The 17,771-nt window shown below is 48.0% G+C and overlaps 2 protein-coding genes and 1 long non-coding RNA gene across 7 annotated transcripts in view; 2 read left to right on the forward strand and 1 right to left on the reverse strand.

The window, feature by feature from the left end:
* The window catches only part of HSD17B14 (hydroxysteroid 17-beta dehydrogenase 14), a 26,378-nt gene extending 14,650 nt beyond the window's left edge, over positions 1–11,728 (forward strand). For all 3 annotated transcript variants that reach the window (XM_084805507.1, XM_084805506.1, XM_084805505.1), the window contains 5 exons: positions 922–1,013; positions 3,943–4,047; positions 5,145–5,212; positions 5,999–6,095; positions 7,949–11,728. In XM_084805507.1, the coding sequence (XP_084661633.1) occupies positions 922–1,013; positions 3,943–4,047; positions 5,145–5,212; positions 5,999–6,095; positions 7,949–8,107 (521 nt within the window). In that variant the 3' untranslated portion in view covers positions 8,108–11,728. The remainder of the gene's footprint in view (positions 1–921; positions 1,014–3,942; positions 4,048–5,144; positions 5,213–5,998; positions 6,096–7,948) is intronic.
* LOC146342025 (uncharacterized) overlaps positions 10,912–17,771 on the reverse strand; it is a 26,890-nt gene continuing 20,030 nt past the window's right edge. The window contains exons 3-5 of the long non-coding RNA XR_014783894.1: positions 14,819–14,971; positions 13,824–13,900; positions 10,912–12,526 (exon numbers count right to left, since the gene is read on the reverse strand). This is a non-coding gene — a long non-coding RNA (uncharacterized LOC146342025). The remainder of the gene's footprint in view (positions 12,527–13,823; positions 13,901–14,818; positions 14,972–17,771) is intronic.
* Positions 12,609–17,771, forward strand: part of LOC146342026 (branched-chain-amino-acid aminotransferase, cytosolic-like) — a 30,900-nt gene continuing 25,737 nt past the window's right edge. For all 3 annotated transcript variants that reach the window (XM_084805503.1, XM_084805500.1, XM_084805502.1), the window contains exon 1: positions 12,609–12,669. In XM_084805503.1, the coding sequence (XP_084661629.1) occupies positions 12,631–12,669 (39 nt within the window). In that variant the 5' untranslated portion in view covers positions 12,609–12,630. The remainder of the gene's footprint in view (positions 12,670–17,771) is intronic.

The raw sequence follows: 17,771 nt of genomic DNA on the forward strand, positions 1-17,771 counted from the left end.
GTGGGAATGCCGATACGACACATCCTAGGTGTCATCCAGCAGCCTCCTCCCCGACTCTGCCCTCCCATGGCTAGACAGCTGAAATTTGAAAATGCAGGGCAGAAGAAGCGCAGAGGGAGCAAATCCCCCGTGCTTCTCCTGCCCTGCATTGGATAGGTGGTCGCCTCCAAGTTCGGAGGCGGCCATCTATCTGCATAGGATTGCGCCCTTACAGTGCAATCTTATGCATGTTTAGACACAAAATAGTCCTACAACTCCCAGCATCCTCCAGCCTGCACAGCTGGCTGGGGCATCCTGGGAGTTGTAGGACTTTTTCCTGTCTAAATATGCATAGGATTGTGCCCTAAATTACATTACTAACCTGTCCCACTGGTTTCAGTGGGTCTACTCTAATTATGACTTAAATCTGGATCCAACCCAATAAGAATTGTTTTTATGTTAATTGTGTGATCAATTGTTCCTACCTTGGTTTTAGCCGCTTTTATAAATGATTTTTATGTGTCACACATTTGCCGTTGTAAGGTTCTCTGTGGGCTCCTTCTGAGCGATATTGATAGAACAGATAAACACAAATGAGACTGACAAAGTTGATCGGTTTATGTATTAATTTTATTTGATGCAGGTATTGATCTAATCCATGTATCATTCCTCTTGTGCATTTACTGGAATAAGCACAATTAAGGGCACAATCCTGTGCATGTTTAGACAGAAAAAAAGTCCTACAACTCCCAGCATTCCCCAGCCAGCAGTGCTGGCTAGGGAATGCTGGGAATTGCAGGACTTTCTCTTTTGTCTAAACGTGCATAGGACTGTGCCCTTAAAAAAAGAAGCAAAATCCATCAGCAAGTGAGCAGGACTTTCTTCTCTTTTGGATCTTACCTGTGTGAAATCCTCTTCCTTTATGTACCCACTTGCAAACAGATCCCCCTGAGCAAAGGATAGATGATGTGACTGCAGAAGAATTCCGCAACCTCTTGGACCTCAATCTCGTAAGCTGCCTCTTAACAGCTAAGGTGCGTGATTCCAATACATACATAGAAAGCTGCCTTATACCATTGCCCCATCTAGTTCAGTAGTATCTTCAACAGCAGGGATGTTCAACCTCGGGCCATACCCGCCCACCTGGGTTTGCAATCCAGCCTTCTGGGATTTGGCAGATGGCCATGCCCCCTTCCCCGATCGTTAGGTGGTTTTCCTGGCTTTTGCATGTTTTTTCCCTTTCTTCTAAAAAGTTGAAGTGCCTCTCCTAAAGCTTACTTACTGGACGTAAGAACTTTAAGGTGAAATATGCTGGTATTTCTGGCCCTGCCCCTTTTGCCTTGGCCTTGCCCACCCCTGGAATGCGGCTCCTGAGAGCTTCTCTGAGATCACATCTGGCCCTCGGGCCGGAAGAGGATCAACATCCCTGTCCTACAGTGAGTGGCAGCGGCTTTCTAGGGGTTTCGGATGGGAGCCCTACCTAGAGATATCTGGGACTGGACCTGGGACCTTTTACATGCCAAGTGTGTGTCGATACTTACTTAATTTTTTTGTTTAACTAGAACTTCATGATCCAGCCACCAGAGGGTGATGCAGATCATGATCTGCATGATCAAACTCATGCAGTTGGAATGAAATAATTCTGAGCCCAGGAATGTATTTTGAGTACCAGAACTGAATGGCACTCACAGTACTTCCATGCCCAAATTGACACCTGGTTTCCCCAAGCTTTCTATATTTCAACGGTATAATTTGTCTCTGTGTGTGTGCGTGCTTGCGTGGGTGTGTGTGATTTTTTTTGTTGCTTTTATTAAATAATTGGGAGTCAGACATCCTTGCTGACACACTTCAAATTGCCCAAAGATCTACCACTACATCTGCCTTCAGTACACCTCAGCAATACCGCTGTGCTACGGCCCATCCCTAAACAGCTGCCCTCTCCCTGAAGGTAATTGGCTTCTCCAAAGGTGAAAGGTGGGGTGAGATTGGGATGGGGGGAAGGAAACATTCTGGCATAAGAAATGGAACTGGAAAGCTTTATCAGTAGCTACCAGTTCTTAGCAGTCGGCTGTAGGAACATAGGAAGCTGCCTTATAACCATCATTGGTCCATTTATCCCGGTTTTGTCGACACCAGTGGAGGCTGGTGCCTCTGATGTCAGTGGGGTGGGGAATCTACTCTGGGTTTCAATAAGAACCAGCCAGAATTCTAAAGTTGCTATCCAGGGTGCCGAACCTGTTTTGGAGATGGAGCTATCCAAGTGGCTGAAACCTATCCCCAAAATAGGTTCAGCACCTTGGATAGCTCCTTCAGAGTTCTGGCTGGTTCTGACTGAAACCCAGAGTGGATTCACAGCCCCACCACAATCGGAGCCACCAGCCTCCACTGGTCAACTTTGGCAGTGATTTTCTAGGTTTTCAGGCAGGAGTTTTCCAGCCCTACTTGGAGGTACCGAGAATTGAACCTGGGACCTTCTGCCTGAAAACCATGTATTCTGTCACCGAGCTACAGCCCTTCCCCCTAAAGCAGGGGTGGGGAACATGTGACTCTCCAGATTGTTCATGGAGCGCAATTCACATCAGCCCTCGCCAGCGTAGCTGGGGGATGGTGGTAGTTGCAGTCCAATGACCTCTGGAGGACCACACATTCCGCCCCCCTCCCCTGAGGCTATATGAGGGGCTGCGAGCGCTCCACAAAAGCATGTGTGCTTTGCATACAGAAGTTCCTGGGTGTAGCGAGTTTGATTTGGCAAGAACTGCCAAGAAGTCAGATTTGAATGGACACAGTGTCCTATATGCTGTTTGAATGCATAGAGACACTTTTGGCCTAACTGGAAGCTTTATAGTTAATTAAGAAGGCCTCTCATACAGGTTAGTAATTTACAGCTTCACCGTGAAGCTGTTCTGGCCAGCTGATGACCTCACCCTGCCTGAGAAGAGAGAGGTTTTGTTTGCCGTGGGAAGCAAACCTATCTCTCCTGCTTCTTCTGAGAAGGGGGAGAGGCACTGCCTGTCAGCTCATGAGCTGGAGGGAGACATCTATAAAATCCAACCTGCAGGCCTTGTTCTTCGGTCTCGCTCCGGCGGGGGTGGGTGGGCAATGTGGACTACCAGCCCAGAGAACATTTGTGGCCTAAGAACGACGTCTTATCTATCTTGAAGACCCACGCAGCTGTGACAGCTGCATTGGCAGTTGAGAGGCGTGAGCTTTCTCTGCTTGTTTTTCTCTCTGCACCTTTTTTCTATCAGTAAACTGCCATCCTTTTGCCCAAGTAGCTTTACTTCATCTTAGTAATCCAAAAGAATCTGTTTTGATTGGGACTTGACAGAATCAGGACTCCAGATCAATACACCAGGTTTAATTCCTGGCTTCTTCTCTTCAAAGGGTCTGAGGTAGAAAGGCTGGGAAAACCTTTGGTGAGCTGAGAGGAGTAGAGAGATTGGACCAGGCCGAGGTTGCTGGGTCTCTTTCAGCCCGAGGGCCGCATCCCATTTCAGGGACACTCTCGGGGGCCGCATTCCAGCAGTGGGCGGGGCTGGAGGCCAAAGGGCCAGAAATACCAAAAGTTACTATCTTAACTCTCATTCATTTCAGTGGATCTACTCTATGTAGGACTAACATTGGATACTTCCCATACTGTGTAAAGCCTGAGAAGCCACCAAACAATCAGCAGTCAAGGGAGAGGGGCGTGGCAGTCTGGGGAATCTCGGGGGGCCAGGTTTGGCCTATGGGCTTGAGGTTCAAATTCCCAGGGCTAGATGGACATGAGGAACATCAGAAGAGCCCTGCTGGGTCAGACCAAGGGTCCATCCTGTCCAGGATTCTGTTCACACAGTGGCCAACCAGCTGTCAACCAGGAACGCACAAGCAGGACACGAGCACAACAGCACCAATGGTCTGACTTGATATCAGCCAGCTTCATATGTTGGTATGTTCTCTCTTTTCTCCTTTCTGTGCTCACAGTTTGCGCTGCCCCACCTCCGGAAAACCAAAGGGAACATTATCAACATTTCCAGCCTCGTCGCTATTATTGGGCAAAAGTATGCCGTGACGTATGTCGCAACCAAGGTAATAATCCAGAGCAAGAAGAGTATCTGTACCTGGCATCAGCTGTCCATCCCTCCCCCCTTGCCCCACCCTCATCTTGTTCTAAAACTAGAGTTGCCAACTTTTACAAGCTTCTGCTCCTCTGCCTTTAATAGCAAGTGATGATGCCTGTCCCCAAGCTGTGAACATTCATTTGCAGATTCCTGCATATCAAGCTGCTGTTAAAGGCCACAGGAACAGGCCAGGTGTTTTTTCTCTCTGATCAGCTGGCAATCCTGTCTAAGCCACTGAAAGTGTCTTCCATACATAATGCACTGGGGGGGGGAGGCGATATGCCCTATGGCCAAGACCAGTGAACTGAACTAAAGTTATTATGTGAGGCTTAAAGCACCCTGTAATGTAAATGGCCAATGCAGGTTGGTTTTTAAAAAAACAGAGCACCTCAGTTAACTAGGCTCTTCTGCTTTCTAACTCACTTCAGGTTTGGATTAGCCTTCTGTGAGTGAAGGGAGTCAGGGGGTTGTTATTTTGGGATTATTTATAACAGGGGTGCAGAACCTCTAGCCCAAAGACCAAATCTGGCCCACCTGGGTTCCCCCGACCTCCAATCTCTTGGCGATATCCTGGTTTTTGTGTGTTTTTTCCCCAGTCTAAAAGGTTGAAATGCCCCTCCTAAGGCTTAGTGACTGGCAGTAGGAGCTTGAGGCTGAAATATGCTGGCATTTGGAGCCCCACCCCTTTTGCTGTTGGCTCCACCCACCATGGAATGTGGCCCCAGGGAGGCTCTCCAAAAGGGAATCCAGCCCTCAGCCTGAAAGAAGTTCAGCACCTTTGATTTACAAGTTTAATGATACAATCTCCAAAGATGAGGAAGACATGGAAAACCATCAGTCTGTCATTAGAGCTGCCAGTTATTATTTTTATTGGCTTCTGTGCTATTTAACAGCAGTTGGCCTTCAGACGGAAGCAACTGCTAATGCTATTTTGCAGGCCATGAGAAGCTTTACTCTCTGATTTTCTGCAAATCAAGCTGCTGTAAAAGGCAGAAGAGAAGTCCTGGATGGTGTCAATTTTCTGGTCAGTTGGTAACCTTTCCTATTAATGCTTTCAACTTGCAGGGTGCTGTTACTGCAATGACAAAAGCTATGGCCATAGATGAGAGCCAATACGGTGTCCGAGTCAACAGGTAATGTTGCTGTTATCAATATAGCATCATCAATGCATATGGCAATTTGCAGAGCAATCAGTCCTGTACTTTCTTCACTGTGCCCAATTACAATTCCAGAAGTCAACCAAATGGATCCTTTAAAAAAGTTCTACACCATCCAGTATTAGAATAATATCAGTTTTCCCTAAAGCAGAGGTGGGGAACCAGTGGCCCTCCAGATGTGGTTGGAATCCAACTCCCATCAGCCCCAGCCAGCATGGCCAATGATTAGAGATTATGGGAGTTGGAGCCCAGCAACATGTGGAGGGCCACCGGTTCCCCACCTAAAGCGCCTGTTAAGACTACAGTTTTGCACTGCAGTAGTCCAGGCATTACTGTGGCCAGATTCATACTTCTCCAGGAACAGGCACAGCTGGTGCACAGCTTATTTCTTATAATTGGTAGACTTACTTCCAAGTAAACTTATATAGGGTTGCACTGTATATGACTCACTTAGGGTGCAATCCTATGCATGTTTAGACAGGAAAAAGTCCTACAGTTCCCAGCCAGCATGGCTGGCTGTGGAAAACAGGAAGTTGTAGGACATTCTTCTGTCTAAACATGCATAGGATTGCATCTTGAAAGATCCTAACAGCTAGTGCATGTGCAGTGGAGTTGTGGGAATTTATACTTCTAGACATCTTTCCTCAAAACCCATTCATTCTGAAACATATTCAACTTACGTAAATGGATTGGATTGATCTTTCACGATGCCCCCTGCGTCTGCCCTTTAAAAAAATAATCCTCCAACAATTTGAATTCCAGCATCTCACCCGGCAATATCTGGACTCCTATGTGGGCAAAGCTTGCAAGGCAGACGGGCAATCCAGAGGCAACGATCCAGGAAGGCAGAGCTGCTCAGGCGAGTGCATTGTGGGAAAATGGGCAGGGTGCTCTTGGACACTATAGGTTCCTACTGTGTACAAGCAGGGGCTTACTAGGCCTGAAACTATTCCCCAGGACCCTGGATCTATTCTCCATAGCCCTGGGTGTCCATTGATGGCAATACAAGATTTCTTTCTTAGTTTAGGGCGCAATCCTGTGGCTGCTAGACAGTGGCTGGTCAGCCATTTGATTTTTCAGTTTTCAGGAACTGACCTTGGAGCCAGCACTCTGAGGTTAGTTCCCAGAAAACCACCTCCCTGGCCCCTCGCTCGCTGCCCGCCTTGTAGGTGGCGTGGTTCGTCCCTGGATCCACACTTCCTATGCGCCATCCAGCCTCCCCCTCCCCCACTCTGAGCTACTCCGGCTAGACATCTGAAACTGGCTGTCTAGCCACAAATGCAGGGCAGATGGAACGTGGAGGAGAAGATCCCTTCCGCGCTCCACCCACCCTGCATTGGATAGGCAGTCACCCCCGAGTTCAGAGGCAACCGACTATCCCCATAGGATTGCACCCTCCATTGCCATGCAGGAGGGCAATTTTCAAGGGGGCCTGCAGCTGGGGAGGAAAGGATTAACCCTCCCCTCCCAACATGCCAGAAATGATCCCCCACAAATACCCCCACACGCAGCTAATAAGTATTGGGGGGGGGGGGAAACTTCCATTGGTGCTAATGAAAACTTTTCTTCTAAGCTTAATTGCACAAGGTAGGGGTAATTTTCTTCCAGGAGGGAAAGAAAGAGATGTTTGGGTGGTGGTGGTGGAGAAATGGGGGAAGGAACATTGACTAGGTTCAGACAACATGAAAACCCACACTCAAGGGATGAGTATGGGTTGAGTGTGGGTTGTCATTTGAACCCAGGTTAACTTGTTTGAACCCAACTGCGCTAACAAACCATGATTTGGTAACCACAAACAACCCATGAAGAGAACCCACAGTTTGTGGTTGGTTTGTGAACTGTGGGTTGTTTATGGTTAACAAACCATGGTTTGTTAGCGCAGTTGGGATCACACAACACGATAACCCACATTTCAACTACAACCCACGGTTCAACGACAACCCACACTCAACCCTTGAATGTGGGTTATTGTGTTGTCTGAACCCAGCCAGTGAGGTACTGCAAATTAATTGTAATTGAAGAGGAACTAGTGATTTGGGATGATCCAGGGGTGGGGTGCCAATTAATTGAAGAATCTATTTTATGTGAAGTGATTTGAATGAGAAATTAATTGGCTGGCTTTGCCTCCTATGAAATGTAAATAACTTCTAGTAATTACTTCTAAATTTGCATATATAGATATAACTTGGCATAGGTACATTTCATGCAGAACTTTGTCCTATGGGCCTGGGCCCCAAATCTTTTAAGGGCCCATCAACACGCCTGCATACAACGTAGCAATAAGGAGGGCTACATATACAACTCTGTGTAAAAATACAACCAAAATCCTGCACTAAGAAAACCCAGATTCCTCTACCTGTATTTATTATGCACATTTAATGAGATGTGCATAAATTAGCCTTTTTTTTTTTTTTTTGCATAGATGATGATTCTTCCATTTAGTCATAAAAAAGCCAAAGGGCCTCAGGATGCATTTGAAGCCTCGCTAATGACTCTCTAGAAATCCTTCTTAGCTGGGCTTTCTAGCTTCTGAGATCTCATAAGCTTACCTCATAGCCTTAAGGGCTAGAAACTTGTATGTGTTTTGTTTATTGGTTTTAACTGAAAGCTAAGACTCCTGGGTAAAAACGAATGGATCAGAGCAGTCTTTGTACACTCACGAGATGACGGCAGAATATTAATTCCCCTCTCTCTTCTCTACTACGTCCATAGCTTCTGGGACGGATGGGGACTCCAGCAGAGTGTGCAGCAGCTGCCCTGTACCTCGCGTCTGATGCCACCTTTTGCACTGGTACTGACCTTGTGCTCAGTGCTGGAGCTGAACTTGGATATGCACAGAAAAGCCCCCCAGCTGACGTCTTACTGGATTAAACAGCCATGAAAAGGCACTTTGAAGGGTAGAGAGAGATGATCAGTGTCTGGGGAGAACAGCTAGAACTCCAGCACTGGGAGTCATCCTCCCAAAGAGATGGAAGACCCCACCGGGGAGCTGCACGAATCTGCTGTAGCCAAAACAAGAAGGCATCCTGTGCCCCTTTAAAGACTTAACAAATTCAGATGTGCCTCAGTGGGCTGTTCTCCACCTGGCCCCAGCAGGGCTCCCTTGCTTGCCTTTAGCAGTTGTGTGGCAGGCAGAGAGGCAGCAGGTGAAGTTTTTCCAATCCCTGCATTACCATGCAGGAAAAAGCTGTACTGGCTCAACTTCATGCCTGCCATGGAGCCAAAGGCACAAGGGGCCTCATCAGGGAAAAGAGGTGGCCGCCCTGTCTTTATTAGTGCTTCACATGTGTCAGGCCCTAACGCTGAAAACAGGTTCTGCAACTAAGCCCCAGTGTCACAAATTAAGCTCTTGATAACGCCACAGGCCTGCTTTTCACACGGTTGTGGGCAAGGTGAGCTAGACCTTGAAGCTGATTTTTTTTAAGCTGTGTTAAAAGGAAATGTTTAACTTCCACCTTTTGATCAGTGACCATGAAAGTTCTTATCCCAAATCCACTCGCTGGTTAAATATGTAGCAGAAAGGTGCCTTAAATTTGCTGTGCTTTGTTCATCTCTAATGCTGTTGTCCAACAATAATTATTATCATCACCACCACCACCACAAGCACCACCACCACCACCATTATTTTAATCCTGCCCTTTCTCCAAAAAGCTCAGGTTGGCATATGTGGCACATTCACAAACTTGTGAGGTAGGTTAGCCCAAGGTCAATTGTTGGGCAGGGAGTCAAATCCAGGTCTCCTTGGACCTAGTGTGACACTCTAACCCATCCTTTCCCAACCTTGGGTGCCCAGATGATGTCAGACTACAACCTCCGTTATCCCAGAGCATTGGCTGTGCTGGCTGGGGATAGTGGGAATTGTAGTTCAACAACACCTGGGGACCTAAATTTGGGATAGGCTGCTTAAGCACTGCACCATGCTGGTTTGAGATAAATTTGCATCAGAATCAACCCTAACTCCTTGGGGCTCTTGGTCAGAGGCAGAGTTCTGTGGCTTCTCCCTTCCCTTAGAGCTCACCTAGGCTTCTTTCCCCTTGGTCAGTCCCATCCCATCGTTTTCCAAATTGTGGGTGGGTAGAGCATTGCTTCTTGTTGGCAAAGGACACACTTTGCACATGCTCAGAAATTAGAGTTGCCAACTGACCACAAGGGTATAGGAGGAAAGCCTGACTTTCTCCTGTTCTTTCAACAGCAGCAAAAATAAGCCACTGAAAGGTTCCATGGCAGTGTTGTGATAAGAAAACTCACCTGCTAATGTCTGCCGATCGAGCTGGTTGGGTGGTCAGATGCAAAAGAGGGCAGGGCTCCTGCACCTTTAATGGCTATGTAGAAGTGGGACATTCAGCAGGCACAGCTTGGCAGCAGGCACAGCATGCGTGACATTTCCTCTTCAACACAACAATGAAAGGTGCAGCCCTGTCCAAAAGCACACTCCTCTCTCTCTTTCAATCTCTGATGAATTGCTGTCCCTGAGCCAACCCAGAGGCAGCCAGATGCCAATGCTGGGCTGTGCATCTTCACATCAACAGTGCTGCTGTTCCCAGAAGCGGCTGCGTTTTAGAACTTAACAAGGATCTCTCACATATCCTCGCTGTGTCCAAGGTTGCCACGTCAACTTTCCTGGAGAAGGATTTCTGGATAAGCAGAACAAAGGGCTGTAAGGAGACCCGGCCGCTGGGAAGCAGCTCTATGCCGGGGTGGGGAAGCTTTTTTTCCACCCTGAGGGCTAAATTCAATTTCAGAGAAGCTCTCAGGGGCCACGTTCCAGGGGTAGGCACGGCTGAAGGCAAAAAGGGTGGGGCCAAAGGTTCCAAAATACCAGCATATTATAGCTTAAAACTCTTAGTGCCTGCCATTAAGCTTTAGGAGAAGGCATTCTGGGGGAAAACTGCACAAAAGCTGGGAAACCATGGAATGATTCAAAGTTGGGGGAAAGTGGGATGGAAAGTCCTGGGGATGGGGCCAGATTTGGGCCTTGGGCTCCCCACCTCTGCTTAATACACAAAAAGGCTGCTGTAACACCTCAGTGCTGGAGAAAGCATTCCCATCTCAGCAGCTGTTTCCACCCCAGAGACAACCGCATCACCACGCTTTGGGGAATAACTAGATCTCAACACATAGTAATGAACTGTCTGTGCAGCAAATCAATTTGCTCCCTTAATTGCTTCTTTCAAGGTGAAACTAGAGGCCAATTACTTAATTTGCTGGAGCAATCCATTGCTAACTCTCTGTTGCCTGGCTGCATGGTAGAAATTCTGGTAGACCCGCCCCCAACTGGAGTGCCCTGTGCTGCATGACATGTACACATGCAGTGATGGCATGGTGGGGGCAGGGAGAAATATTTCACTTCACCTGTTGGATAGCTGGCTGCTAAAATGTGCAGCATTCACTTGCTGAATTTCTGGCTGAAAAATGTGGCAGCCCTTATCAATAAATCTCAACCTTTCTATCCCCTTTCGGCTTGCAGATGGGTGGGTTGCAGTTACTTCCTCAACCAATGTCAAGTGAGATCATGGGTATGCTGACAATTGTGTTCCAATTTTAGCCACGAGGATGCCAGCCACTCTTATCTTTCAAAACTTAGGAGTTCAGGATGCACTGTCTCTTGCACTCAAACATAGAAACACTTTTGAGAATCCTCCATAAACAAATGAGTTCTACACCATCCAGTTTTTTAAAAACATTTGTCTTTATTGATTTTTTTTTATTTTTACACCGTAACACAAAGGAACTAAAGAAAAGACATCACTATAATCATTCATAAAGCATTTTCTGTGTGTTCAAAGCACTTCAGCTTTCCTCTTATTCATTCTCACAACAACCCTGTGAGGTGGTCAGCTTTTTCTGGTTAATGGGAGGCTGGAATCTTGCTGCCTTTTGCTCAAGGACATGGCTAAGCAGGGGGAAGAAGATAAACTAATAACACCTAGTATTTCAGAATGACTTTTTGTAAGTGCTCAAAGCCCTTGCATACATGATCTCAGTAATCTTTATAAGTACCACCACCCTTGAAGGTAGGGCAACATTATGATTAATCATTCCATTAATTTTTTTTTTAAAAAAATTGCAGATGGAGTTGAGGAGAGACTGAGGCTCAATAGTGCCTTGCCAGTGAGTTCTCAGCTGTGCTGAGAAAACTGAAACTCAGAACCTCCAGCTCATGTTTTTAATACACCCAACATATCTGGAACCCAGATAAAGATTTTAGATACTGATTCACACGTTGCTTCAGTGCAAGATATTTCAGCAGCTTCTGGACAACTGAACCGGACAACTTTTTTCTGGAAACATTGCAAGACCCTTTTTATCTGAAGTGCCTTTTCCTCAGTGTTTAATCCAGTAAGAAGTCATGAGTTTGGGCTCCTGTTGACGTTTTCCTGTCTAAACCGATTTTAACTGAGCATTTCGTATGCATGTTTTCCCCATTTACTGCTTCCTTTCCTAAGCTTTTGGGAGTGTTATAAATCTGAATAAATAATACACACCCAGCTGACGTGGAGAGTGTTTGTGCATGTTCTTGTTCTCCTCCCCTATTGGCCATGCGCCCGTGTACTGCTGTTAGGTTTGCATACGCCTATGTGTGGAGCGAGCGAACACGTGTGCTGCTTGAAGGGTGTATATGAAACGGCCGCCCTTGCCATTGGTTTTGTTAGTGGGCGTGTGCGGGGAAAGTGGGTGTGATTGGTTGCAACCCCTCCCCCCCATCCAACTTTGTAAGCGGGGGGGGGCAAGAAACAACAACAACATATACCCACTGAGGAGCACCTTGTACACATTTCTCAAGTACCCTTCCCAGCTCCGTGCCCATGCTAATCTTCTATTTATGCAGTGAATGTTTCTGATCTTGCCTTCATCTGCTCCCCTTAAATGTGCCTCCTTCCCTACAGAGGATGGTGAACTATTTGTTTTACTCTCCTTGGGAGCTTTTCAGGCTGCCCGCTGCTGGAGACAGTAGGCCTGGATTAGGTGGACTCTTGATCTAACCTGGCAAGGGAATGCTTACATTCTCTGAAGTGCAAGAGAGGTGGGCTGCGTCTTAATGAATTCATGTTTTTACTTATTCACAACAGGGTATGCGCTGAGTAGGTCACGCTCGTCCCAAGAGGTCCCCAGAAACCTTACACTCTAACCCATAGTGTTAACTAAATCAGTTGTGGGGCGGAGGACAGCTCTTTGTACATGCTCCACGGCACTCTCTCCTTCCAAAATGTGACGCTGTAAAGAAGGGTCCTGTTGTCAGCGTCCTGGCTTAGGACACGCAATCTTTTGTCGGGGAACGGCGCTCGAAGACTGCAAGGAGAGGTGCGATTAGAGGCGGGCCGGGGGCGGAACCTTTCTGCCACGACTCCCGCAGGCCCCTCCCGGCCGCATTAGACAGGAGCACCATCAGCAGCATGGCAGCGACAATGGGAGTCCCGCGGGCTGTTCGGCGAGTGAGTTGGGGAAGGGGATGGCGGGGGGCCCGAGGGACTGGGAACAGGCAGCTTCCCCCCACCACCCACATCCGAATAAAAGGGGGAGGGGGCTGCGCTTCTGGAGTGGAGGGGGTGGGCACGGTCCTCTTCATAAATAGCTCCGGGCGGAAACGTGACCCCCACATTCAAAGTCATCCCCCTCCCTTTCAGTCACCTCATTTGTCTCCCCCGATCTCTTCTTTCTCCAATCAGGTACCCACTGATTCCCCATATCTATCCAGATATGGGGTAGTAGCTTCTCCCCAGCCAGCCCCTCTCTAGGGAAACCATCTGCCCCCCCCAACTCGAATATTGCCCTCCCCGTGAGAGCTCCCAGCTCCGCTCGCCATCCCGCATTCCCAAGGACTCTCCTTCTCCACGCTCGCAACTTGACTTGCATCTAGCTCCAGCCCCCTCCTTCAATTGGACCCACTCTGAACAAGCTTGACATCTCTGTAGCTGTCTCTCCCCCCATACCCCCCCCCCTCGCAGATCTCTCCTCCGTGATCCAGCAGAGAAGCCACCAAATAGGTCGCCCTGCTTGCTGAAAGAAGGATGTCCCCGCTGCTTCCTTCTTCAGCCAGAGACATTTCCCAACAGGCTATTCCCCAAAGCCACATCTCTGCCAGCTTGAGAGAGGGTGAAAGATCGTGCTTCTCACAAAACATTTCACCTTCAATAGAAATCTTTTAGTCCTCAAAAGAAGGCGCACAACCCAAACGGTCTCTTCATCTGGCTCAGCCTTCCCTAGCATGGTGCCCTCTGGGAACGAGAGCTGGCTGGCTAGGAACGATGGAAGTTGCAGTCCAATGCATCTGAAGGGCACTGCGCTGGGGAAGGCTGAGCCAGGGTTATTTCATTTAGGCTTCACAGAGCTGGTTCCTAGAGAGGCAGCTGTAGCCTGGAGTGGGTGTCCTTGCTGCCAAGACCACTAGTTTGCCCCACCTAAGATTCTATATATAATATATGCATGTGTGTAAATAAACAGGCTTTTTAATTTGTGACATGAGAGGTTCTTTTTAGAATAGGAAAAATTCTGGGGTGTGTTCTTAAAGAAAAAAAAAGTTGTTAGTGGCTGCCTCCTCCACCCCACCGCGAGTGGTAGTGCATTCAACTGCATCTATTTGACTCACCCAGTTTATCCCACTCAAGATTCCTTCTGATTCAGGGTAGATTTTCAAGAATATCATCCTTATGCTCTTCAGTGATCCTGGGGAAAAAAGAATTCTCCTTTAGCTACCCCAGCCTTCCCCAATCTGGTGCCCTCCAGATGTGTTGGACTACAACTCCAACACATCTGGAGGGCACCAGGTTGGGGAAGGTTGAGCTACTCTGACTCTCCTATGACTTTAAGAACAGCACTGGCTAGAGATGTGAAGGCCTGGGAATAAGAGAACAAAGCCTGTTTCCCTCTGTTTTTTTCCGACGTTTCCCTTCTGCAAATAACTTTTAAGGAAAGTATTCAATGAATGCAGGTAAAAGCTTCTGGACCATAAAATAACCATTCTCATTGAGTCCATGTTTCTAATGCTAACAATGGAATAGACACTAAAATACACGCCGGCACATGTGGGCTTGGCAAAAGGGTTACAGAAGTTCATGCTGGGCAATGAGGAAATGATTGTGGATTCATTTCATGGGATATCTGGCAGTCCCACCTAGTGAGGGAGGCTGGCTATGGTGCAGCCTGGAGGCAGTCAAAAACAGATGTTTCCTTTCTCCTAGAAAGGCTCCAACTCGCATGAAAGAGCAAAACAGAAACTGGTGCCTCCTTTCTGCACTCTCTATCTGCACTTCACTATGGCTGGGATCTCAAAGAAAGCCTCTCTCTAAACATCTTTTCTAGGAACACCCCCCACCCCACCCCACCCCACCCCACCCCACCCTGCAAAACATAGCGCTGTCCTGCCCAATGCTGGTCCCTTAAACCCTTTGTTTAAGATCCCTCCCAAGCCACCTTATATTGGCCCTTCAGTCTCTGTCTATTATGGGATCTCTCCTCTATGCCCCTGTGTTGTGAACGTCCTGATCTGCTGTCCCAGTCCTGGAGTTGCTCTCCCTCTGTGGCCATGGTCCCTCGGCAGCATACTTCTTGCTTCCTCTATTTAAGGTGGCATGCTAGTCTTACCTGGAACACTGTGTTCTCTCTTCTGCTTTTTGTTTTGTTTTGTTTTCCTGCTTTCCCCACCTCTGACTTTCTGACAGGCATCTTGCGAAAACTGAAACTTCCTGATGAATTGGGCCAATTGTTTTTCAGAGGCCCCAATCGGAATTCTTTCTGCTGGAGGAGAGGAGAGTCATTAGGGCTTGTCGGGGATGAAAAGAGGAATGAGGTTGAGAGGCGCACAAAATTTGGAAGGGCCGAGATTCAGGGTAGCCAATACTACCACTGAGCCTCTCTGCTCACTTACTGCTGTCATGCCAAGGCACGGAATCGCCTTCTCTGGCTGTTTTGCGATAATCAGATTCAGCTCTGATTTGGCTTCTTAACCAGGCTGCATGTACCTGGCAGCCATAAAATGTAAATTCTGCACAGAGGGAACTCAGTGCATTTTAAGTCAGGGGTGGGCAGAAGGCAGACCTAGAGGACTAGCTCCACATTTTGGGTGGGCGGCAAAGTATGCTGTGGTGAGCCCCCTCCACTGTCAGTGAGCCTGATGGTCTTATCTGGCTGCAGCAGTGACAGTGCTCCAAGCCGTTTGGGGTGGCTGTGTCTAACCATGCCCACAATGCCCCAGAATGACGCCAAGGCAATGACATTGTGGGAAATGTAAACGTCAGCCTTCTAGCACTGCTCAGAGTGCTATGCAGGAAAACAAAATCAGAGGAGCCCAGGGCAGGCACCAGCAGCCACCGACGGATGCCAAGTGCTGACGCAAGCCCTGTCGCTTGGGATTTTCCAGTAGATCACTGGATGAGTGCCAGCCCATCAGTAAGGGCTTCTGATTCCCACTTACTAAACAAAAACAAGACCAACAAGGGTTTTATTTTTATTTTTTTTTTGTCTAAAGTGGGCTATTACATTCTCTGATCTGTAGTCACTCAGATTTGTACTGGTATGTGTAGGTCATTGGAGGGGTAGCCAACTTAGTGCCCCCCCGATGTTTTTGACTGTGACTCCCACAATCCCTGACCATTGGCCATGTCAGGGTGGACACTGAGCCCATAGAATCCCAGAGTAGTTCTGATTCTGAGGAAGAGGAGTCGCTCCTGGGAGAGGAGCGCGCTCCTCTTTCCCAGGGCCAACAGCTGACAGAGATTCCTCCCACCGGCATTCCTGGCTTAGAGAGCAGTCCTGGGAGTGACAGAGCGCGGGAAGCAGACTTGATGGATGCGCGGTGCCGACGCAGAGAGCGGCGCCAAATGGAGGATGCGGAAAGGAGGCGTAGTGCCTGGTTGGCGTGCAAACAACGGCTGTGCCCAGAGGATCCAAGGGAAAAGGGGAGGGACTCTCCCTAGCCCTTAAGTTCAGGGGTCTGCCAGTGATTCCCTTTCAAACGGGGACCAACTGTTCCAACGTAGGGCATAGGTACACTGCTGCTCATAGCTAGTTGCTAACAGTAGAGTTGTTAAGTTGTAAAAGAGGAATAAAGCTTTGAAAAGAATCCCTTTGTCTGTGTCTGGACTTGGCTACTGGATTAGACTGAGAGAGGCCTCCAAGGAGCCCTTGACAGGCCATACTGCCTGGGGCTTATGGGAGTTGTAGTCCTAAACATCTGGAGCAGATATGTAGAACCTCAGGCCTGGGGCCCAACCCCCCCCCCAGGGTTCTCAGATAGCTACGCCCCTTTTTCCCTGATCGCTGATTGGTGGTTTCCTGACTTTTGTGCAGTTTTTTTCCCATTCTAAAAGGTTTGAAATGCCTCTCCTAAGGCCTCATTACTGGCACGAAGAGCTTTAAGCAAAGCTATGCTGGTATGTTTGGTATTTCAGTCCCGCCCTGTTTGCCTTTGGCCCTGCCTACCACTGGGACACAGCCCCCAAAAGTTTCTCCAGAATGGAATTTGGCTCCCGGGCTGAAAGAGGTTCCACACCCCTGATCTGGTAGTTCTCTAACCCTGTATGGCTTACGGAGTACAATAGGTAATTGACTCCCTCTCCCTGAACCACTCTTTTGCATCTGGCTCCACCCACAGCCTGGCTCTGATTGGTGGACCTTGGGGTTCTGGTAAAAAACCAAAGCAGATCCCACACACCTGAACTTTGCCCATCCCTACTATAGATGCTTGGCCTTGGTTGTGACCTAAAGTGGGTCACCTACTGTGAGCTGAATGGGCAACAATGTTGCCACATTCTTAATCTTGTTTACACTTCCTTAAGAGAAGAAGAAGAAGAAGGGGGGAGATAAGAGAGAATCTATATAGGAAAGACAGAGCCAAAGGAGTGCAAGCATATATGTTTAAAAAAAAAATGAAAAGAGTCCCGTGCTGCCCCTTTTCAGACCTGGGCATTAGTTTAAATGAACCAGGTGCACAATGAGTCAGGTTTTATTGAATCTATTGCTCTAGATCTGGGGTAGGCAACATTGTGCCTGCGAACACCAATGCACCCCAGACACCTTTCTTGGCACCTGCCAAGGTGCAGTACTCGTCCCACCATTTTAAAACAGGAAGGGCACAACCTTATGCATGTTAAGACAGAAAAAAGTCCTACCACTCCCAGCATTCCCCAGCCAGCCATGGGAGTTGTAGGACTCTTTTCAGTCAAAACATGCATAGGACTGTGCCTTACCACATTTTCTTACTGGCAACTGGGATTGCTGTGAAATAGGTTGTTGTTGGTGTTGAAAAAGTGGTTCAGAAGTGGTTTTTAGTATGTTGGGGCTCAGGCTCCTTTTGAGGGGCAGGCCCACATCCAAAGGTCCTACCACATGTAAAAAGAGAATACTGTCTGCTTATGTAGTGGGTGTTAGTGGTTATATTTTCCCCACCTTTCCTCCAAGGAGGCTGTAAGGTACTCCTTCCCCTTTATCCTCACAACAAGCCTGTATGGTAGGTTATGCTGGCTCAAGGCCACCCAGCATCATAATGAGGGCTGTTGGGGATTGAATCCTGATCTTCCCAGCCCTAGTCTGACACTTT

Source organism: Heloderma suspectum, chromosome 6, assembly GCF_057233095.1.
Source record: "Heloderma suspectum isolate Gila_16-S chromosome 6, 16-S_ref, whole genome shotgun sequence".
Classification (NCBI taxonomy): domain Eukaryota; kingdom Metazoa; phylum Chordata; class Lepidosauria; order Squamata; family Helodermatidae; genus Heloderma; species Heloderma suspectum.